Source organism: Magnolia sinica, unplaced genomic scaffold, assembly GCF_029962835.1.
Source record: "Magnolia sinica isolate HGM2019 unplaced genomic scaffold, MsV1 ctg60, whole genome shotgun sequence".
Taxonomy (NCBI): Eukaryota; Viridiplantae; Streptophyta; class Magnoliopsida; order Magnoliales; family Magnoliaceae; genus Magnolia; species Magnolia sinica.
In genome coordinates this window covers 267-25,544 of record NW_026682858.1, presented here as the reverse complement: position 1 = coordinate 25,544, position 25,278 = coordinate 267, and the positions used below count along the sequence as shown (strand labels likewise).

The window sequence follows — 25,278 nt, the reverse complement described above, 5'->3', positions numbered from 1 at the left end:
ATGATAAGAGTGCTGGGTTTAATGTGGGCCATGGATGGTTTTGATCTTCAGTGATCCGGATTCTACTCAGCTGGGACTTTCTGTTGAACTTGACTTTTCAGCTGTCACCCATCCATTGTAGCAACCTGAAGTTGGACGGTGCAGATCGTCTAACCATTAGGGCGTGTTTGGTCCATGGAATAAAATGGTATTGAATGTCCGGTAATACTAAGATATTTTAGCCATCCAATCCCACCTTTGGGATAAAATTCTTGTAGCCTGAAAACACTAGATTAAGCAAAATCCTGTTTGGTGGACCATGAAATTGTAATCAACGGACCAAATTCACAACAAATGTCGTTCACTTGGACACATATATAACCAGAATGTCAAGTGTAAATGGTGTATATGGATGGATGGCATGGATAAATGCATGCATCAATATAGGGCCCACATGTATAGTGGAATTCAAAATTCATGGAAACCTTGCATGGGACCAAATGCAATTCCATCCCACTTAACCCCAACCTTTCTCATTGTCCTCAAATGTTGAATAGAATTTGCACAGACCAAATGCAATTCTATCTCACCTAATCTCATCTAACACCCTGCCCCAAACACCCCCTTAATGCATATGGGCTCCGCTGGTGAATGCGTGCAAGGTGGATATGATCCCCAATCTTCAGAAATAGTGCGGAAATGGGAGATGTCAGTCTGGAGTAGGACCATCAGCCCGTCCAAAGTGAACCCGAGCCCAGACCATTTCGGGCACGAATTTCACCCTGGTCCAACACATATTTTATAAAAAATGGTCCTGAAATGAGACTGGGTCAGACCACAGTTGAAACCGTAACATGGGTCTATGTCTACATACATTTAAGCCCAACCCCAACCTTGGGGTGCAACTTGGGCAGGTTGGCTCGGGCTGAGGGTTAACCTAAGCCCGGCCCAACCTCAAAAGAACCCAACCCGCAACCTGGCCTAACCCAAATTCCAATCTAAGGTGTTCAACCAGAACCCAACCCGAATTCCTCTGTATTCAACCCCAAAATAACTCAAACCAACCCAAACTATCCTAACTCTTCTCGAATTTGGTTAACCTGAAACCAACCCAAATTTCAACTTGGGTTGAAGTTTTCCAACCACAAGGACCCTAACAACCCAACCCAACTCAACCCAAAGTTTGGGGTCGTGTCAATCGAGTTCAGGTTGAGCTGAGCCCGAGTTGCAGCCCTACCCAACCCTATGACTGAAGAGTCATTAACCATATTCATGAAGTAGGTCCACCAAAAACCTAGAAAGAGAGAGAGAGAGCATACCTTGAGAAATATGGGAAGGGGTCTATCCTTCCGTGTATTGGGGCACTCCTCAATATCTATCTCTACATTTCTATTCCTCACATTGCATGCTTGGGACATGTACCCTACGTTGTGGCCAAACCCGTTGTTCCCTGCCATTTTCATGGTTGGGAGTGTTAATGCCCTCTCCGTCCTTTCATCCTCTTCTCCAATTTCCATGTCTTTTGGTATGAAAGACTCAAAATCTGGGGCTGAAATGTCAAATTTTGGCACTCAAATATCCTCTCAAATGAAGGGAATTCAACCATTATAAGGAGAATTTCAACTAGAACACACCAGAAACTTGCCAAATATTCCAATTTTATTTTATTTTTATAAAGAACTGTTTGGTGGGTCACAAGCTTGTTTTGTTAAATTATAATAATTGGGACCGTTTAAAAGCTCAAGAACTGTCGGTTTTTTCAAGTTTCTTTTTCTTTTATATATTTATTTTTTAATGATAGTATTTAGAATATGAGGTGGTATCACTACAACTTATGGTGCTGCTGGGCTGCTGTGGGGCTCACTTCAACTGTGCATGAGATCCACCATGTTCATTGGACGAGCCATTTGGTGCTAGGCCATTGAGCCAAGGATCAACTTGAATGGAAATTCAGGTAGGCCACATCTTAAGGAACCCCTGTTGATTAATGTTTTAAATCTATAAGTCAATAGCTCTGTCAATGACAGGTCCAATGCCATCGAGCAGACTTCGATAGGACTTTGATGCCATCGTAGTCAGCTTGGTGCCATTGAAAAAATTCAAAATTTCTCATGTTAGTTGCTGAACATTTTAAGTATCCTACTCGATGGCATTGAAGGCATGATCAATTACATGTAAAAATTCAGAAAATTCATGACTTATCATTTGCTATAACGTTTTGTTCTTTAATTCGATGACATCGAAGGGATTTGATGACTTTGACAGTCTGTCAATAGCATCAAAGTCCCATCGAAGATTCCATCAAACTATCATGCAGAGATACTTAGAATATAAGGATATATACGCATATAAAGTAGAGCTTTAGAACCTACTATGAAACAAATTAAAGTTTTGTTTCAAACTTACTGTGTAAACTTTGTGTGGTCCATTGTAGATGTACTGTCTTATCCCCATTGTTCATTTATTTTTTCAAGCTTATTTTAGGGCATGAGCCTATATTTGAAGCATATAGAAAGCTTAAGTGGACCACACCACATGAAATAGTGAGAATATTAACGGCCACTGTGAAACCTTTTTAGGATCTCATCCAACCAGTTCATAGAATCATACAGACATGGATGAAAAAAAAAAAAAAAAAGCTTAATCCAAAACTTCTGTGGTCTCTAAGAAGTTTTCAACCTTAGGCATTCAATTTAAACTGTTTTCAGACCAGCTTAGCCTAGTGATTTCTAAGGATATATATTCACAACTTCCATCTCTCTTTTTTCAATGTATTTCAAAAATATTTAATTATTAATTTTAATTAGATAATTTATTAATAAGTACTAATTAATATTTTTGTGACTACTATTCCAATTTCAATTAGCAATTAATACTTTTGAAATGATTATTATTAGTAATTACTATTATCGTAGATGACTATTCCAAGCTTAGGCCGGGGTTTGGTTAGGACAGGTACTAACATGAGGGTCAGGCTCAAGCTTGTTCATTTTAGTCCTTCTGTGACAGCTCATGATGTTGATACACAGGCACTTAAATTCGCATACGTGGATTTCTCTAACTCTGTTTAAACAAACTAAATTGTGGAACCCTCTAAAATGATCTCTCAAAATGGTGGGCCACATGAGCTTCAGATCTGCCTCATTTTTGGCCTCACACCCTAAATTGATCTCTCAAAATGGATGGACGGTGTGGATATAACACATAAATCATAGTGGGGCCGACAAAACTTTGCCATGTCAACACACTACAGACGTAGGTCTATCCCCGTCTCTATTACCCACTTGTATGTTATTAATCAGGTGGGCCACACATGCACAAGGAAATAGAAATTTTAAAGAAAGGAAGGTAAGGGTTTACATTCAAGATGGACGGTTCCCAACTCAGAATCAGAATAGCATATTCGCAGAATATACAATACATGAACATTTAAAGTCAGACAGGCCTGATTAATCAAAATCAATTGATTTAAAGTCCAATTCAAAAATTGAATGGGCCATGTACATGAGGTGCACGGCCCACCCAAATTCAGTTTAGGTTCGTTGGTTTGGGCCGGATATACAGGGCCCATTGCCGCCCTTAGCTTCCATGAAAAGATGGATGATTGCAACCAGTGGCCCACATTTCACTAGATGCCAATTGAATGGTTAGGATAACCTACCAGATGGGGTATTTTGTGGTGTCATTATCAACCATCCTTATATGCGGTCCATGCATTTAAGTTAACTACGTGTATCAAACCTTGTACATACGCTTGAGGATTAATGAAGGTATGATGCTCCAGACCAGAGCCTGTGTATCATCAATTACACTCCGCCAGAGTATTAAACTTTTCTCTTCTATGAAACTTGCTTTGACGGTGGGATGGACAAACATCTCTTTATGAGATAATCCTAGCCATCCAATATCTGGTCCTTGTGTTGTATGTAGACAGTTGCTTTATTTTATTCTCAATCATTGCAGTTAAAGCTGGGCATCGAGTCAAGTCGGACCGAGTTAGGGTAGACCTGACTCGATTCGGTTTTGAAATAGACCTGACCCGAACTCCACCTGACTTGGTACTGAGTCTAGCATGCTTAAACCTGATCCCAATCTGAGTCTGAGTCTGGCCTGGACTAATCCGCACAGAGTTCAACCCGATCACATATACCAAGTCGGGTGGAGCAGGTATCCACGGGCAGAAATCACAACTCAAAACCTTGGTGCACCTGGTGGAATTGCAGCCTCTCCATCAGTTATAGGGCATCTCAGATATGGAACGTCAAATCTGGAGTTTATACACACACACATGAGTCGGGTTTTGGATCGAGTTGAGTCAGTACCGAGTTGGATTTTGGGTTGAGTCAAGTCAAATTATTGGGTGACCGGAACTCAACTTGGTTTGAGTTTGGATTGCACGAAAGTATGCTGACTCAACCTAGTCCAACCTAGTTTACCCGTTTATGGTTTCCAAGGGAATATTTTAAAAGTTTTATTTCTTTTTTTTTTTATTTCTTTTTTTCAATGTATTGTTTAAAATATTTAATTTCTAATTTAAATTAAACAATTTATTAATATTAATTAATATTTTAGTAGATGACCATTTCAATTTGGATGCAGATTGCCTACTGAAGCTGCTAGTAGCCACGTCGCTAATGTATGTGGTTTATCCATGTTCTCCATTTAATTTTTCATATCATTTTCGTGCATGTACTAAAAAATGAGGCAGATTCAAATCTCAAGCTGACCATATTACAAGAAAACAGTGACGATTAAATGGTTCCATTAAAAACTTCCTATGGCCCACTGTACAGTTGCATCACAATAGTGGAGGTCTTCCCTTTGACTATGGGCTTCTTGAGGATTATTGCAAACACCTTCAATCGCACTCCACTCTAATAGAAAAGCAATCATTTTTTGCTAAAGTGTGTAAGCTATGTTAAGGTATCCAACATGACAGAGAGGGAAGGAATGATAAGTGTATAAGTTATGTTAAGGTATCCAACATGACAGAGGTCAATCGCTGTCGTCCTCAATTGATAAATATCTTGAATCCACAAGAGGTTTCTCGAATTCATGAGAGAAAATAAGAAAATTCTTAAGAAGTTTATTGATTGAATGAATGATAAAAAAATGAGTTTAATACCCTCTAAATAACCCTAAATAAATCGTTAAAATGTAATCAAATAAGGAAATAAACTTCGAAAAATATGTAAATTTCCACTGTCAATCGACTTGTCGCCAAGTTATCTAGTCAATAGGTGGAAACAACTAAAAACTGTCCAGAGATTTAAACCGAAAATTCTGTGATTTTTGATTTGTCGACCCCATCTGTCAACCTATCAGACGGTATTTCGACTTGTTAAACAATATTTCAATTCGTCGAACAGTATCTTGACCGGTCAAATAGTATTTCATTGGTCGAACAGTATTTCGACCTGTCAAATAGTATTTCGATTGGTCGAATAGTATTTCGACCTGTCTAAACTAGTGGAAATCAGCCAACAAGTAATCTGGAATAGTATTTGGACCTGTCGAACAATATTTCAACATATCTAAATTAACAAAAATCAGTTAGCAAGTAATCTAAAAATTTTGGCGGAATTTTGAATTGTCGACCACAAAGGTCGACCGATCAAACTATGCGTTAGGAATGTGTTTGATCCTTGTTCTACATCAGACCACTCCACTTGAAAAAAAAAAAACTCATCCTCGAGTTTGGTTCATGATACGTGTTCAACTTCCTCGAGTTCTTCAATAGACTTGGTTCACAATGGATATTCAACTTCGGATGTTGATACTTATTAGCATCTTACTTGTACTCTGCAATAGGCTTTTATAATATCTCCTAGACATCAATATGAATAGTTGCTAGCTGAATTGCCATATTCTTCGCCCCAACACTTATTCCAGGTAGTTTAGACAATGGAAACAAGTTGAGTGCATGTTTAGGAATCAGGCATACATAACTTCAAATTGGGCCTGCTTGGTAGATTGATTTATCGTATTATTGAAGAAAAACTCAACCTAAAAAAGACCAATTTCCTATATAAGGGATAATTCGTTGGAAAGTTCGGCAAGCACAATCACCTTGAACTCCTGCAGTATGGGTTTTACATCTTCTGGAATGGTCACAAACTCTACATCCACTTTCTTTTCTACGAGTGCTACCATCACTCCTGTCTCCTCAAAGTGTTTGATGAAATCTCGTTCGTTTACGAGATATTGCTTGTCCACTTTAAAAGTATTGGATTGATTTTCCGCTTCCACAGGGGCCACATGTATGCCAATGACAAATCCAACGGCCGATCGCAACTCATTCTCAACCAGGTTGCCTCTCAGCAACAAATAATAGGACTTCTTTGAATAATATCTCACCAATCGGCTATCCATCCAACAATTTTGGAATTATTGGAGCAATTCCTGATCATAATCGTGCGTAAAACAATTAATTTATTTGTGACCACATACAGATTAACACTTTCATTTGTCTCATTCACTCAAGTTGAAGTTGCTCTCACCAAGCTGAAGCTCCGCTCTTCAACTTGTAAGTCACAAGTTTAATCTTATTTTCTTAAAAAAAATCCATATAGTTGAAAATTCGCTCAACTTCAAAAAGCCAATCGAGAAAATCATCGATGTAAATTGACCATTGATGTTAGGAAGATTAACTTTTATCCTGAATTCTCGATCCGCCTGTTCTACCTAACCACCGCCCTCTCGGGATATTGAAGAATCATGTCGTCGATCTCATCGTCGCTAAATCTCATCTCCTCAGGTGTGATCATATGGTTTACTACCAGCATAACCCTGCAATCGATGCAATTACGAATTTCAACTCCTACCACGGGTGGATCACTGCCACGAACACGGAGCAACCTTAATGCCTCCATCATGCGATGGATGGCAACCTACAGCCTTTGCATGACTTTGCCACATCAACATAGTACCTAGGTGTGTTGTCAATGGGTTGGGCTCAGGCCTACTATAATCTAAATTTTGAATAGGGCCGGCCCAATGGCCCAGCTCAAAACAGTTCAAAATGTGGGTTGAGGCCAACTCAGGCCCAGCTCATTGACAGTCCCAGCCATGTTCTAGGCTTTGAAAGGGACGTGGATTTCCTCCCAAAGCCTTTCCCAAGAAGTCTGAGATGCTAAGTGGCGCCCACTATGATGATTGTGAGATATTCACCCCATTCATCTATTTTGTAAGCTCATTTTCCGACATTCTACAAAAAATGAAGCGGATCCAAAACTCAAGTGAGCAGCATGAAGGGAAAAATTAGGAAAAGAAATGCCTACAGTGGGCTCCACCTTGATGTTCGTATGCATCCAAACTGTTTACACGGGATGAAGTGAAAATACAAAAATATTAGCATGATGTACAACTTTTGTGGCCGTGCAAATGTTTTAATGGTGGTCATTGAGTTCTCATTGTTTCCTCTTATGTGGCCCACTTGAGTTTTGGATCTGCTTCATTGTACTAAAATGAACACATAAAATGGATGGAAGGGTAACACCCTTTGGCAAAAATCTGCCTCCCTTTGAAAGGGAGCCGATTAGGTGTTACTAGGCAAACTTGTCAGGAAGTGTTACCCCAGCCATCGCACTCACCTCGATGTATTTGTTGTATATCCATGCTGTTCATCAGGTTTCCTAGCTCATTTTAAGATATCATCCCCAAAATGAAGCATATACTATTCTCTAGTGGACCACACAGTGGGGATTGAATGCCACCATTAAAAACTTCTTGATGACCACAGTTTCGTGTGATATGGTCCACTCAATATTTGGATCTGCTTCGATTTTTGGACCATGCCCTAAAATAAGCTGGGAAAACTGATAAGCTGCATGGATATACAATATATATCAAGATGAGCCCCACGGTCAATGTAACAACTGTTAAGGTGTTACCATTAAAGCTCTATATCCACCATAATGTATGTATTTTATCTATGTCATCCATCCATTTTTATCTATTCTATCCATTGATTTTTCCAAATCAGTTTAGTTCATAAGCCCGCACAAATCAATGATGATTGAACGCTCAACATTAAAAAATTCTTGCACACAAATGTTTTAGATAAATCTGGTCTGTGTTTTCTCTTCATCCAGGTCCATGTGACCTGTTCAATAACGTTAATGTAGGACTAAGGAAGTTTTTAATGATAGGCATTTAATCACCATTGTTTTCTTTAGTGTGGTCTACCTAATATTTGGATGTACCTCAGTTTTGGGATTATGTTTGAAAATGATTCGGCGAAATAAATGGACTACTTCAGTAAAATATAGACAATATGATGGGGGTCCATTGAGCACCGACCAATGCTTCCTATCACCCACTTCATGTGCTTGTCCCAAACGACACAAAGTTATGAATATTTTATTAAAAAGAATACAGTGCATGGTGCATGGTGCAACTCATCTCACTAACGCACTTTGATCACCAATTAAAGGTCACACCTGTATTTATCACCAACTTGTTATACAATCAATTCATGCCACTGGTCTTAGGTTCCAGTCCTTGCCCGAGTGGTGGACTCTGAGGAGTTTCAACGCGAGGTCTTGGGTTCGAAACCCATAGGTGGTGAAATCCCACTACGCACGTGCATGGGTGTGTGGCGGCTGCTATCCACTCTGTTTATCCATTGGGAACATGAGGTGGGCCTCTAGATGTGGTGTGTTACGGGTCGTCTATTTTTCCTTTCCCATTCTTGTCTATTTGTGTTTTTTGTTTTTGGATGGTTGCTGGCAGAGATGGGTTTTGAATGGATTGAGTTCACCATAATTGAGAAAGGTCGCTGGAATGTGTTTTAGAGGGGTGTTGAAAGGGCGGGCAGGAGGTATGGAAATGAGGAATTGTGGGATTGACAAAGATGGGTTTGGGTGTTGATTGGATTTGTCAGTTAGGTTTTGGTGGTGATTAGATTATGATACCATGAAGATTAAAAAAAAAAAAAAAACGGAGGGAGAGGTTTATACATAAAATCCATAGTAAACAGAAATGCTTTGGTACTCTCAGAGCACTAAAGTATAATGTTCTTGCATATGTTAACTTGGACAGTCCAATCAGTTACTCTAAACCGTTTATTAACTCTAAAACATTTCATAGACTACAATGCAAAAATAATACTGATCAGATGATCCAACCCATTATTGATTTGGCCTTTTTTTTCTCTATCCATCCCTTTTCTAGGCCATGGATGGGATGGGATGAAATGGTTATGATTGAACATATATATGTGTGTGTGTGTGTGTGGAAATGGTTCTATGCAGTCGAGCTCATGGGAACTTCTCATGAGGTCGAGTTGTGTGGGCCCCACCGTGACTTGTGCTTAAAAATCAAGTCAATCCATGACTTTTGTGGGCCACACCACATCCAAAAGTTGAGAGGGGTTATCCTCCCATTAAAACATTCATAATCATTTATTGAGCCCACTGAGGTGTGGTTCGTAAATCCAGCCCATCCATTATGTGTGTCTCACTTGTATGAGGGGTCAGATCAAGTTTCAGATGCATCCAAATTTTAGGTGGGCCCCAACAAGTGCTTTTATATGCTTTAAGCAAGTCTTCACATTATTTTAGATGGTATGGCCCACCTGAGTTCCTTATACGGCTGATTTTTGGGATATCCCATCATTTAAAGGGGATCCATCAAATTCACAGAGTAGATGTTTGACACGCATCAAGGTAGGGCCCACATAGCTCTACCTCATAAGAAGTTCCCGCAGCATAGAACCATTTTCCACACACGCACACACACACACACACACATATATATATGGAGAGAGAGAGAGAGAGAGAGAGAGAGTAATGGTCCCCTGAGAGCTATCCCGCATGCTACCTCGGTGCGGTCCAATTCCCACCACATTGAGGAAATTAGATTGCCTACTAACTAAACTCTTTTGGGCCCACTGTGAATGGATGTGGTCTATCCACGCCGTCCATCTGTTTTTCAATCACATTTTAATGGTTGAGACCAAAATTGAATCATTTCCCATGGTCAAGTGGACCATAGAACAAGAAACATTGGGAACAATAATTTCCACCGTTGAAACCTTTCTAGGGTCTATAGTAATGTTTATTTGTCATCCGACCTATTCATAAGATCACGCAGATATGGATGAAAGGAAAACACAAATATCAGATTGATTCAAAACTTGTGGACCCCAAGAAAATTTTCAACGGTCACTACAAGAAACAACGTTTTTACCGACGAAAACAAAATTCGTCGGTAAAAGTGCTTTTTTACCGACAAAAAAAAAATTCATCGGTAAAACAGTACTTTTACCGATGAATTTTTTTTTCCGTCAGGAATAATGCTTTTACTGACGAAAATTTTCATCGCTAAAAGTCCTATATTTTTAAGATAGAAAATTTTCAACGGTTGACATTCAATTCACACTATTTCCTGTGGTGTGGCCCACTTGAGCTTTGGATATACTTTATTTTTAGGCTTAAGCCTTAAAATTATCTGTTAAAATAATGGATGTAAGGAGTGGATGGAATACATAAATCACGGCAGGCCCCACAGAGTTTACTCAGTACACAATCTGCTTCCTCGTAAGAGACCTGGGCGCGGATTGGCTATTGACTGGTTGAGAAGTGACGTCACCAATTTTTGTGCCCCCACCATGATATATGTTTTGTATCCACGCCATCCATCCATCTTGAGAGATCATTTTAGGGTAATATACAAAGAATGAGTCACATCCAAAGCTCCTGTCCTATGGTCCACTTGAGGATTGGAAATGATTCAATTTTGGTCTCAACCATTAAAATGCGCTTGAAAAACAGATGGATGGCATGGATAGACTACATCCAACCCAACAGAGTTTACTTAGTACGCAATTCTATTTCCTCTCTGTGGTGGGAATTGGACTGCACCAAGGTAGCGTGCGGGATAGTTCCTACGAGGCCATCTCTCTCTCTCTCTCTCTCTCTCTCTCTCTCTCTCTCTCTCTCTCTCTATATATATATATATATATATATATATATATATATATATATATAAAGCAATCCACGACATATCAAATGGACCTATCTTTTGAAAACAATCTCAACCATCCATACTAAAGGTATCATAGAAAAGGATTACAATCCCTAGAAGTTAACTTCTTGGGCATAAAAACCTTGGGTTAGAAGATAACCATCAAACAAGAAAACATCTTTATTCTTTCATCCTACTTTTATTACATTTTGGTTTTTATCACCAATTCCAGAAATATATATTCTATATAAACATCGAATCCACACACTGAACTGTGTACACATCATAACAAGAAAAACACCTCCGTTTGATTATTTTCATACAACAGACACACACAGCAATAATGTTCTTGCCACTACATGCCCACAACCTCGTTGATTTTCATACACCCAATTATACCTTTAGATCCATCAGTTGACGAAATGTAAGTGCATGAAATGGCTCTAGAGAGAAAGAAGGCCCACCAACAGACAGCTCCTGGGCCACATGGTGCATGGTTGGCCGAGAGTCAGGATCCGGCCGAATGCATGCAAGGGCCATGGACACTGCAAATATGACTTCGTGAGCAACCTCCGCCGTCGGATTGGAGAGACGTTGGTCCAACATATCCTTTAGCAGTGGATCATCTCTATTTGGTGATGACAAGGAGGAGATGAGTTGCCCAGGATGCCTTCCAAACATCACTTCAAGTGCCACAACACCAAAGCTATAGACGTCGCATTTCTCAGTCACCCTCATTGTATAGGCAAGCTCTACATGATAGAAGATTGTTCAATCATATTCTTTATTCTTTGCTAATCATCAGTAGATAAACTCTTTCTCTACCTAAGAAGTAAAGGAAACAACCAACAAACGCACTCAAGAGTATCTAAGGTTTTGAGTCTATACTAGTGAGGTCCATAGTTCCAGGATCCAAACCATTGACATGGTGGGCCCCAATTTGGATGGCTCACGCATTGGCAATTCTCTAATTGGAAATCCTAACCATTTTAGTGGCCAACGGATAGATGATCAAGAAAAAAAAGGCAATTGCGCACATTCAACAAAAAAGACTATAGATTCAATGGTTAGGATTTTCCAATCTAGAAACTTCTTTTGTTGTGTGGGGCATTCATTGTGTGAGACATCACATGGACAGTCTGGATCTTAGAGCCGTGGAACCCTTACACAACAGGGAAAGCCCAAGCTCATGCTATAGGATCTCTTGGTATGGAGCATTTCACGATGCCACATTTCCTGGGAAGCGGATTGTACCGAGTAACTCAGTAACGGTAGCGTACTGAGTAAAATCTGTGGGGTCCACTGTTATTTATTTAATCCATCCATTCCGATTCATCCATTTTAAAAGATAATCTTAGGGCTTGAGCCCAAAACAGAAGCATATCAAAATCTCAAGTGACCTACATCACAGTAAACAGTGTGATTGAACCTCTACCATTGAAAATTTCTTAGAGGCCACAGAAGTTTTTTTTATTATCAAACTGATGTTTGTGTTTTCTCTTCATCCATGTCTTTGTCATATTATGAACAGGTTGGATGACAAATAAAAATCATGTGGGCCCTAGGAAGGTTTCAACCGTGGAAATCATTATTCCACATTGTTTCCTGCGGGATGGTCCACTTGAGCTCTGGATATACTTCAATTTCGGGCTTAACCCCTAAATTTAGCCAGAAAAACTGATGGACAGCGTGAATAAACCACATACATTCACAGTGGGCTTAACTAAGTTTACTCAATATGATAAAAGCATACCGGGTAACTCAGATTTACTAGCTTGGGCTAGAAGACATGAGCTTTTTCAATCATTTATTAACCACCCGTTGTTCATCCATCTAAACTTGGTATGCATGTAAATCAATCCAGACCATCTGGAAACATGACCCATGTTGTAGATAGAGAAGATCCCAGAAATAACACTTATGGAGGGATTCTATCCAACCGATTGGTGGCCAACAAATGTACAGTTAAAAATGGTCAATGCCAGAAATTTAATAGCTAATAAGATGTGGTGAAAGTTTCTTAAGATTTTCAAATATGAATTTTCTCATATTCTAGTTGCCTTAGAATATTGCCCCATTTGACAATAGTGTGGTAACTAATGCACAAATTTTATAGTAAATAATTTCAACAAAAAATAGAAAATATTAAGAAAAATAAAGGCTAATTTATGATAAAACTATTCAGTGTTGAGAATATATTAGTGACTAACCAGGAGCGATGTATCCATAAGTGCCTACAAGCATAGTTCGATTGGATGAATCAGGTATCAGCAATCGTGCAGTGCCAAAATCAGAAACACAAGCCTCAAGTTCTGAATTCAGCAGAACGTTGTTGCTTGATAGGTCTCGATGGACAATTTGCAGGGTGCAATCATGGTGCATATAAGATAAAGCATGGGCCACACTTTTAATAATCTTCACCCTTAGAGTCCAGTCCAATTGTGCAGCTCCTTCATCATTGCTGAGGATACTTGCCAAGCTTCCCCTTTCCATGTACTCATAGATGAGAAACGAGCATCGAGCATGGCAGCAAAAGCCATAAAGCTTCACTATGTTGCGATGGCGAATTTCAGTTAATACTTGTATCTCATTTCTAAAACTTCTTTGATCAGATTGATCCCCTCCTTCGAGTAGGTGAAGTTTCTTCACAGCTACTACTTGACCCATTGGTAGATTTGCTTTGTAAACTTTTCCATACCCTCCAATTCCAATGCAGTATTTGTTGTCAAAACCCTCTGTTGCCTCCACGATGTCTTCGAACACAGCAATCCCATCATAATTCCATATTGAAAATGGATTTCCGCTGCTTCTCTCAAGAACCTCTTTCTTTATATTTCTTCTTCTTTGGTAATAAATATAAGAAATGCCAACGATTACAAATAAAAGAAACAAGGCCACTGAGACAGGAAGAATAATGAGGATCACAACTCTGTGACCTTTCATCGTATCACTACGATTGATTGAAGAGGCATTGCAAAGTCGCAAACTTTGGACTTCACCACATAAGCCTTTATTATTTATGAATGCCTCTGCAGGAGCCTTCTGAAAGCTTTTGCTGTTGGGAAGAGGACCTTCCAAAGCATTGAATGAAAAATCAATGGATTGCAAGCTAAACATCCCTTCAAAAGAAGGTGGAATGGAGCCCGACAGCATGTTGTGGGAGAGGTTTAACTTTTCCAGCCGAATCAATTTCGTGAGTTGTGGTGATATCTGTCCATTGAGGGAGTTATGACTTAGATCTAGTAAACCCTGTAGGTATACTAGGTTACCGATCTGAAAAGGAATGCTTCCATTTAAAACATTTTTGCTCAATTTCAGATATTGGAGTCTGAAGCAATCACCTAATTGAGGTGGTATTGGACCACTTAGGTGATTCATTGACAAGTCAAGAACCTCCAAATTGGATAGTTTTCCAATCTCTTGGGGTATCTGACCACAAAGCTGGTTTTCATTTAAAGTTAAGTTGAACAAAGAAGTCAGCCTCCCAAATTCCTTTGGAATCTTGCCTACCAGCTGGTTTGAAGAAAGACCAAGCACACTTAGCTGCGTCAACTGCCCTATCTCAGGAGGAATTCTACCGGTGATCATGTTCCCGGATAATTGTAGCTTTGTCAAATTTTGGCATTCTCCCCAATTTGGTGAGAGTTCACCAAACAACATGTTGTCACTGATGTCCATGAATATGAGATGCGGGTATACACCAAAGACTTCCGATACATTTGCAGCAAGTCGATTTCCATTAAGTCGCACTCTTATTAAGCTAGTGCAATTTCTGATGCTTTTTGGGATCTCACCAGTGAAATGGTTGCCAACAGCACTGAAGAATTGAAGAGATCCGCCCTGGCATAACTGAGGTAAATAGCCAGAGAGGCTGTTGCCACTCAAGTAGAGTTTAGAAAGATTTGTCATGTTTGTCATTTCTTGAGGCAACGAACCAGATAATTGACAGTAAATAGCGGACAATACGGTAAGCTTGGTTAACTTTCCTAAAGTAGGAGGGATAGAACCTGTAAGAATGTTATAGGACAGATCAAGATTGTTGAGATTCATTAAATTCCCAAATTGTGGAGGAATTGAACCAGAAATTTGATTGCAGTGGAGTTACAAATTTGTAAGGTTTCTCAAATTACCTAAAACAGGAGGGATCGGACCAGTCAGACTGTTTAGACTCAATGCTAGCATATTGAGACTCATTAAATTCCCAAGTTCTTGAGGAATAGAGCCAGAAATTTGATTTTGAAAGAGGTAGAGGACTGTCAGCTTTGTCAAGTTCCCTAAAGTGGAAGGGATAGAACCTGTTAGAATGTTATCGGCCAGATCAACATTGTTGAGATTCATTAAATTCCCAAATTGTGGAGGAATTGAACCAGAAATTTGATTGCTGTAGAGGAACAACTGTGTAAGGTTTCTCAAATTACCCAAAGCAGGAGGGATGGGACCAGTCAGATTGTTACGGTACAATGCTAAAATATTGAGACTCATTAAATTCCCGAGTTCCGGAGGAATAGAACCAGAAATTTGATTTTGAATGAGGCCGAGGACTGTCAGCTTTGTCAAGTTCCCTAAAGTGGAAGGGATAGAACCTGTTAGAATGTTACCGGACAGTTCAAGAATGTTGAGATTCATTAAATTCCCAAATTGTGGAGGAATTGAACCAGAAATTTGATTGCTGTAGAGGAACAACAGTGTAAGGTTTCTCAAATTACCCAAAGCAGGAGGAATTGGACCGGTCAGATTGTTCTGGAACAATGACAACTGAACCAGCTCTTTTAGATTCCCAATTTGTGGAGGAATGGAGCCAGAGAATCGATTTTGGTACAGGTTCAAGATGGAAAGCTTTGACAAGTTCCCTAAAGTGGAAGGGATGGAACCATCTAGATGGTTAATGGACAAATCTAGCTCATTCAAATTCCCAAGATTCCCTATATCTAGGGGTATTGATCCACTTATACTATTTGCAGACAGGTCGAGGGACATGAGTTTATAAAGAGCGCCAATATGAGCTGGGATGGTACCAGTGAGAGTGTTGCCACTGAGATTGAGATGAACGAGGTTTGGAAATGAGGGGAAGCTCAAGTTGTCGAGCTTACCCTGCAAGCCTGCACTCGGTAGGCTTATCTCTGTTACACTTCCAAGGCTGTTGCATGAGATCCCAGTCCATTTGCATGGAGATACGGTGTTGGTGCTGGCATTAGTAGCAGGAAGTGACCATGAGTGGAGAACTTGTGCTGGTGAGAGGCTGGCTTTCCATTTCAGGAGAGCCTCTGCTTCTGGCAGTCCTGCTGTTGCAGATGATATTGTTGCATGGGAAGAAGAAAGAAAGGGTAGGAAAAAGAGGAGAAAAGCGAGGGAGAGAGATTTTTGTATGGCCATGGCTGTTGTTGCTTATGGTCTGTTACAAACTTACGATGGATATGGGTATTTATAGGAAAAGGTTGGTATAGATGGCTTCGATTGCGCTGCCCATCTTATTTTTACGACTGAAAAAATATAATAAAAAATAAAAAAATATTGACTTGTTCCATACATTATTTTAACGGTTTGGATGACGACTGTGCAGTTGCACAGAGAATTAATGTCTAACAGAGCATTCTTTTTTTTTCTTTTTTTTTTCTGATTTTCTATTTTCACATCAGTGCTGATGTCACATATGTTCCTAACGCTGATATATGGTTTATATGCTATCTAATCCATTCATCTGATGTTCCTGTCTGAATTAAAGAATTACCCAAAATTGGCAGTATTCCATAACTAAGGTGGGCCATACCAACTAAAAGAGCGGTTGATACACCCGATGGACGGCGTGGATTTCATGCACGACTAGGTCGTCTTACCTACGTTAAAAAAAAACTACACCGGTAAGTACCAACGCCAGGTACGCAAGCGTCTCTATAAGAAATTGGCGACGGGCGGCAACCAGCCGTACCGTTAAAGCCAGTATGGACAAGTCAACATAGCACGATCTGGTGCCCCGTGGCAGCATGAATGGTTCCCACAAAAAAATATACTCACGTTCTCTGCATTCTCTATGCAATTCGTGTTATTTTGATTTTTGCGAAATTTACAACTGTACGACCCATTTATGGCCCATTTACATTTTTAAGCCCACTTCTTTTTATCTTGCTAGAATAATTCTCATGCGCAAGGATGACTTGCCAAAATTCAAAAATGCCCCTGCTTTGTCTGAAATGTGATGGGTTTCCTATGGCTACCGATTATAGCCGTTGCTATAACGGTTACCCCTACTTTTTTAATATGTCCTTCGATATGTATCGAAGATCTTTCAATATGTATCAACGGGTAGTTTCCTAAATGGGCCATAAATGGGTCGTACAGTCGCAAATTTCTCCTTAAAAATCCTGCAATTTTCGATACACATCGAAGAGCATTTAATATGCATTGAAGCTGGTTTGCCCCATGGCTACGGATTATAGCCGTAGCAATAACTGTAGTTCGTAAAAGTCTATACAATTTATTTTATTTTATTCAAATTTTTTTTTTTTACATGGAGAACTTTATTTTACCTACAATTTTCTCTAATACATATTTATATAAATATGTATATATAAGCATATAAATTTTTTTTTCTCTTTTTTCATTTCATTTCTTTCTTTATTTAAGAAGATTTCTTTATTTAACAAGAATATCTTCTAAACCAAAATTAATTACTTAACGTACCCTAGCTATATGATTTTGGGGTAGGAGAAGCTACTTTATCCAACCAACCTGTTTATTTTCCAAGATTTCATCAGGTCGATGGTCAAAAATCCATTTCATTCACTTCACGGTCAATTTCAATCAGTTTGCGATCAATTTCATTCATTTCATTTACTTCACGATTAGTTTCATGCATTTCACGGTCAATCCCGATGATTCCGCTTCACTTCACGGTCAATTCCATACATTTCACAGTCAATTCCCTTTACTTCATAGTCAATTCCTTGCATTTCACGGTCAATTCCCTTCACTTCATGGTCATTTTCATGCATTTCACGGTCAATTCTAATGATTCCGCTTTACTTCAAGGTCAATTCCCTTCACTTCACGGTCAATTCCCTTTACTTCACGGTCAATTCGGTGCATTTCATGATCAATTCCCTTCATTTCACGGTCAATTCCATGCATTTCACGGTCAATACCAGTGATTCCCCTTCACTTCACGGTCAAATGCTTGGAACTGACCGTGAACTGAAGGGGAATCGTCGAAATTGACCGTGAAATGCATGGAATTGACCGTGAAATGAAGGGAATTGACCGTGAAATGCATTGAATTGACCGTGAAGTAAAGGGAATTGACCGTGAAATGCATGGAATTGACCGTGAAGTGAAGGGGAATCGCTGGAATTGACCGTGAAATGCATGGAATTGACCGTGAAGTGAAGGAGAATCGCTGGAATTGACCGTGAAATGCATGGAATTGACCGTAAAATGAAGGGAATTGACCGTGAAATGCATTGAATTGACCGTGAAGTGAAGGAAATTTACCGTGAAATGCATGGAACTGATCGTGAAGTGAAGGGGAATCGCCGGGATTGACCATGAAATGCATGGAATTGATTGCGAAGTAAATGAAATGAATGACATTGACCGCAAACTGATTGAAATTGACCGCAAAGTGAATGAAATGGATTTTCGACCATTGACCTAATGGAATCTTGGAAAATAATCAAGTTGGTTGGATAAAGTACCTTCTCCTACCACAAAATCATATACGGTACATCAAGAAACTAATTTTGGTTTAGAAGATATTCTTGTTAAATAAATAAAGAAAGAAATGCAAAAAAGAGAGAAAATTTTTCTATATGCTTGTATATACATATTTATATAAATATGTATTAGAGAAAATTGTAGGTAGAATAAAGTTCTCCATGTAAAAATAAAAAAATAAAAATTGCATAGATTTTTACGGATTACAGTCTTAGCTACGGTTGTAATCCGTAGCCATAGGGATAAAATACCTTCGATACATATCGAATACGCTTCGTTATATATTGAAAATTGCAGGATTCTTTAGGAAAACTTGCTGGACAGTTCTAGACCTTTTTCGATCATATCGAAAGAACTTCGATACATAGCAAAGGACATATCGAAAATGCATGGGCTACGGTTATGGCTATGGTTATAATCCGTAGCCATAGGTTCCTGGCTTTTGTTTTTTTTATCTTGTTATAATCCCCACTGCTTTTTGTGGGTCTTATTATGAGGTATGTGTTATATCCAAACTGTCCATCCATTTGGCAAACTCATATTAAGGCTTGAGATGAAATATAAGACAGATCTAGCTATCAAGTGGACCACACTGTAAAAGGCAGTGGAGGATTGAACGTCTACCATTGAAACCCTTTTAGGGGTCACAGAAGTTTTGGATCATTATGAAATTTGTTTTTCCTCTTCATCCAGTCTTTATGACCATAAGATGGAAAATAAATGTTATGGTGGGCCTTATAAAATTTTTAACGGTGAAAATCAATTTTCCTGCTGCTCTTTGTGGTGTGGTCTAGTTGATCTTTGGATATGATTTTTTTTTTATAATGCTCCAAAATGATCTTGAAATATGGATGAACGTTGTGGATATAATAAATACATAATTGTGGGGCCCATGTAACTTTGATCTCTTTTGAACAGTTCGTACAACTCGGAGTTCAAGGAGTGTCAGCGCTTGTCTTCACACACCAGCCAATTTGCTTCCGAAAGGAAGGCAAGGGTACTTTGGTCCAGTGAAAAGTTACCCGTACAGCAGGGGCTTAGTTTGGTAAGGTAAAAAGAAGTGGGCGTACAATGTAAATGTGCCATAAATGGGTCGTACAGTTGTAAATTGCTCTTGATTTTTCCACCTTCCAGTTGGCTTCTTGTCTGTGTACTTCTACACGTGGACGTGGCAACGTAGGACTCGGTATGAGGGTGACGTGGCACGATCAACACCTTCCACATGTTGACATGTGGTAGCATGTGCCACTCTCTATGCACATGGTTGTACAGTTGGCGAATCAACCCCACGACTCTTGTGGGCCCTTCTTTGGATGCCTCGCGAACGCACATTTCATCGGCTACCATTTGAACATCACGCAAATTGACAAATATTAACCATTCGATCCATGGCCTTTAATACGGACGGTCAATATTGTTTACATAGAAAATAAGTCTTAGGACCCTTCATTGCATGTATTTATGAAGAATTACTTTTGTTAGGTTAACTGTAACAATCCTACCATGGCTTTTACATAAAACATAAGGCTACAGAGAAATAAGGCTAAGACGGATGGAATCAATCCCATTCATGCGATTTTTGCATGATTTCCTTAGGTGACCACCTCCTGTTAGATGCTCTGGCCCAAAGGGCATTCCTGTCCCTTCGATCAAGTGGTTCGGTGTATAAAATAAATGGATGGCTAATGCGATCAATGCATGACTAAAACAAATACAGCTAATGCAAATGGCCCGAGTTCAGTATAGACCGTAAAGATTATTTGCAGACAGATCGAGGGACGTGAGTTTGTAAAGAGTGCCGATATGAGCTAGGATGGTTCCAGTGAGAGTGTTGCCACTGAGATTGAGATGAATGAGGTTTGGAAATGAGGGGAAGCTCAAGTTATCGAGCTTACCTTGGAAGCCCGCACCTGGTAAGCTTATGTCTGTTATACACTTCCAAGGCTGTTGCATGAGATCCCAGTCCATTTGCACGGAAATACAGTGTTGGTGCTGGCATTAGTAGCAGGAAGTGACCATGAGTGGAGAGCTTGTGCTGGTGAGAGGTTGGCTATTCATTTTAGGAGAGCCTCTGCTTCTGGCAGTCCTGCTGTTGTAGATGATATTGTTGTTAGAAATTTTAAGTGTTTCTTGTATACAACGGAGGATAGAAGAAAATGATAACGAAACGATCAGATCTATCGGGTTCAAGACTCGACTTGAATAGTCAATTTCTCAAGACAGATTTGCTGTCTTTTTTCTGGAAGTTCCAGCAAATGCAAACGAAGGAAATCTACAAATTGTCTTTGGGATACAATGAACTCTCAATCCGATTTTCAACACGAAAATTTGCACGTTTAAGTGTTGAACAAATCTCTATTTTTGACATCGATATGCCTTAAGATGTTAAGAAAAAACTAAGCAAGAAATCAGATTCAGAGTAATTGCACAGAAGATGATATAATTTTAAGGATTAAGAGTATCTACTTCTCGATTATAGTATCCAGGATTTATATCAATTGAACGGTTATGGATTTCTTCCTGAAGAGGTGCTAAATTGCCTCTTCAAGAAATTCATACCCATTCACAGCAAATAATTGCCTTCCATGAAAGGACATGACTCTTTGTCATATGACAGTTATTTCTTTACCCATTCAGACAAAAGCAGTTATCCAACAGGAAAAATTGTATCCACATAAGCGACACATGGCATAGGTACTACATATACAATCATGTCACAATCACTCTCAATCAACAAAAAAAAAAAAATGTAATAAAACATCAGGGTACCATGGCCCAAAAAGTTTGAATCGAGTGCAAAAAAAGACTAAGGCTCTCTAGACAATGCGAACGTGCGAAGTGCTAAGTGCACTTAATAAAGCACCCAAGCAGCCCTACGGCCCACACCGCGCGCGTGTGCACGAATGGTGCTTTGCACCGTCCTTGAGCAGATTTGAACCCTGGTTGCATAAGCAAAAACCTCTTGTCTTATTGACTAGCTATACACATTATTTATGGAAAGTTTAAATAATTAATATATTTATTTACTTTTTAAAAGTAATTTTTATTTTTGAAATTTATTTTTATTCTAAAAAACACAACAATCCCCCACAATTTTAAAAATAAAATCAGATTCTAGAACGAATGGCATATCAGTATCAATAGGTGCATAAGTAAAGGTATCTTTTGGATTTGAACCTTGACTTTAGTGTATACGTATCAAAGTTATGTTAGGTACTTAGTGACCTATTAGTCTTGAACTAAGGACTTTACATAACTCACCGGACATATAACACACGTCTATTCATATATAATTGGAGATCTAAAAGTTCGCACATTTCTGATCTTGTTTGTATCCTTATTTCATGAGTATTCTAGAGACGATCTTAATCTTTTCAAAAGTAGCCTCAATTCTTTACTCATATAGTTAGATCTACAAAGATGATTCTGCTTCATCTCATCAAAGTCTGCTTATAGATCTACTAAGAGTTAGTACTTAGCCTCTTATGATATGCAGAAACCAAACACTAGACTTTTAGGAATGAGACTCAAATTTTTTTTTTCTAGTGTATGTTTCAGTCACTTACTTGACTTGTTTGTCTCTTTGAACCTAACTTATATTTCAAAACATAGGTGGGGTTACCATCAAGAGTGAAAGTTATATCTTTATGGATCTTAGTCCCATTCCTTTAGTAGTTTTCTTTATTTGATCTCTTGATAAACCTTTTTGTCAAGGGATCTGCTAAGTTTAGGATAGATTTAACATATTCCACTATGATTACTACATCTCTGAGCAATCTTTTAACAAAGTTATGCCTTAGACCTACATTTCTATACTTACCATTATAAGTCTTACTCATAGCACGACAAAGAGTAGCCTGATTATCACAAAAGATAGATATGGCAGGAGTATGTTTTGGCCAATACAGGATTTTCAACAGTAGGTATCTTAGCCATTCACATTCTTTACAAGTAGCGCCAAGTACAATAAACTCACTTTCCATTATAGAGTGAGATATGTACGCTTATTTCTTAGATGCCCATGATATTGCTCCTCCTCCAAGAGTGAATATCCAACCACTTGTAGATTTAGATTATATGCTATCTGCATGCTAGCTTGCATCGCTATACCCTTTAAGTACAGCGGGATATGATTTATAACGCAGTCTATAATCTATGGTTCCTCTTAGATACTTTAAAACTCTCGAAATAACATTCCAGTGTATTTGTCCTAGATTACTGGTATGCCTGCTTAGCATTCCTATCGTGAATGTTATATCGGGTCTAGTGCAATTCATTGCATACATTAAACTCCCTATAGCACTCGCATATTCTTGTTGTGCTTTACATCTGCCAGTATTTTTAACCAATTTAATACTTGGATCAAATGGGGTTGACACCAGTTTATCATCATAATGATTAAACTTCTTTAACACTTTTTCTAGGTAATGAGATTGTGTTAAGGCTATTCCATCATTAAGATTATAAATCTTAATACCTAATATTACATCGGCTTTACCCATATCCTTCATTTTAAAGTTGGTACTTAGAAACTTTTTTGTTTCTTTTACACAGTCCTCATTTGGTCCAAATATTAGTATATCATCTACATATAGACAGATAATGATTTGACATTTAATATATATGCACTTATCTGCTTGGTTTACTCTAAAACTATTAGATTGTACTACTTGATCAAACTTCTCATGCCATTGCTTAGGAGCTTGCTTGAGCCCATAAAGGGATTTGACCAGTTTACACACTTTCTTCTCTTGCCTAGGTTGAATAAAATCTTCAGGTTATTCCATATAGACTTCCTTATCTAGATCACCATTTAAGAATGTTGTTTTGACATCCATTTGATGAATTACTAGGTGGTGAATTGCTGCAAGAGCAATTAAAGTTCTAATGGTAGATACACAAGCAACAGGAGCATATGTAACGAAAAAATCGATACCTTCCTTTTGTTTAAATTTTTTGGCTACTAATCGAGCTTTAAACTTATTTATGGTTCCATCAGGATTGAACTTTCTTTTAAAAATCCACTTACATCCTATAGGCTTTGAACCTAGTGGAAGATCGGCTAAAAACCAAGTGTTATTTGAGACTATGGAATTCATTTCATCGTCTATGGCTTCCTTCCAAAACTGTGCATTAGGAGATGAGAGAGCTTCACTAAGTGTTGAGGGATTACTTTTAATACTTAGTGATAGAGTAATCTCCTTTTGTATTTCATTTATATCCCCTTTTATAAGGAACATATAGAAATCTGGGCCAAAAGATATTTCTTTTCTTGCCCTTTTTGATCTCCTTGGTTCATTTCCTTCTGGATGAGTGTTAAATTTATTATGAAAGCTATTAGTTTCTTCATTCATTGGTTCTATTATATTTTCATCTACTTGCCTTTTTATATGATTATTCATATAGTCTTTGTATACTGTATTTTAAAAAAATATAACATCCCTAGACTCTATAATAATATTTTTATCAGCAAAAGTAGATTGTTCCAAAATAAAAAATCTATATACAGGACTATTAATCCCATAACTCACAAAAGTACATATGATTCCTCTAGGACATAACTTTGATCTTTTAGAATCAATTATCCTGACTTCTGATATACTTCCCCATACTTTGTAGTAATGAAGATATGATTTCTTTTTTTTTTCCACAATTCATATGGGGAGATATCCAATTTTTATGTGGGATAACATTTAAAATATGGTTTGCTATTAATAATGCTTTCCCTTACAAATTCAATGGTAATCTAGAATTTATCATATCGTTGATCATCTCAACTAATGTCCTATTTTTGCATTCTGCTAGCATTTAAAATACGGCTTGCTGTTAATAATGGTCCCCTCCCCCCTCCCCCTCAACAAATTCAGTGGTAATCCAAAATTTAATATCATACAATTGATCATCTCAATTAATGTCCTATTTTTGCGTTCTGTCAGGCCATTTTGTTGGGGTGTGTAAGGTACCATAAATTCATGGCATATACCATTTGATTCACAAAATTCATTGAATTCATTAGAAGAGTACTCACCCCCTCTATCATTTCTGAGGGCTTTATGTAAGTATTATGTTTTCTAGCTCCTATGATTGTCAAATTTTGTAGTGCCAAAACCTCTTGGAATCTGTGTCTTGTGTAGCGCATCTACATATTCAAGACTGTGCATCTCATGTACAAGAACAAAGGTCTTTACCTCAAGAACTTCAAATGCAAGATTACATGTTCAAGTACAACATCAAGTGTTAATTCAATCTTTCAAGCTTCAATAGTTTAAGTTTTCAAAGCTTCGTCCAAGTCAGGACAAATTTCTTTACTTTGAACCTCAAGCTCAAGCTTCAATGTATTTCAAATTCAAGCTTCAAAAAGTCTCAAGATCAAGCTTCATCATATGTCAAGATCTCAAGCTTCGTGATCTTTAAAGAACAAATATCAACTGAAGCAAAAGAAGATTCAATATTCATACATCATTTATAAGGTATGAATGACCCTAGATTGACCATAAGATAGGTCATTTTGAATACATAATTTGATTGGGTCATTTTATAAGTGCATAGTCTATTTTTCGACTAGTCTTAGACTATGTTCGACTAGTCCTAGCACTGGCTCGACCAGTCAAAGAAATCATCGAC

The 25,278-nt window shown here is 38.3% G+C and overlaps 2 protein-coding genes across 2 annotated transcripts; both read right to left on the bottom strand.

The window, feature by feature from the left end:
• Positions 1–12,731: 12,731 nt before the first annotated feature.
• LOC131236387 (MDIS1-interacting receptor like kinase 2-like) lies at positions 12,732–14,997 on the bottom strand. Its single transcript, XM_058233504.1, has one exon. It carries the CDS (start codon positions 14,995–14,997, stop codon positions 13,153–13,155), a length of 1,845 nt encoding a protein of 614 aa, XP_058089487.1. The 3' UTR covers positions 12,732–13,152.
• A 104-nt stretch (positions 14,998–15,101) lies between these two features.
• On the bottom strand, positions 15,102–16,320 carry LOC131236386 (probable leucine-rich repeat receptor-like protein kinase At1g35710). Its single transcript, XM_058233503.1, has 2 exons — positions 15,207–16,320; positions 15,102–15,106 (listed from the first exon to the last, which is right to left on the bottom strand). The coding sequence occupies exons 1-2, from the start codon at positions 16,318–16,320 to the stop codon at positions 15,102–15,104; spliced, it is 1,119 nt and encodes a 372-aa protein (XP_058089486.1).
• Between the last annotated feature and the right edge of the window lie 8,958 nt (positions 16,321–25,278).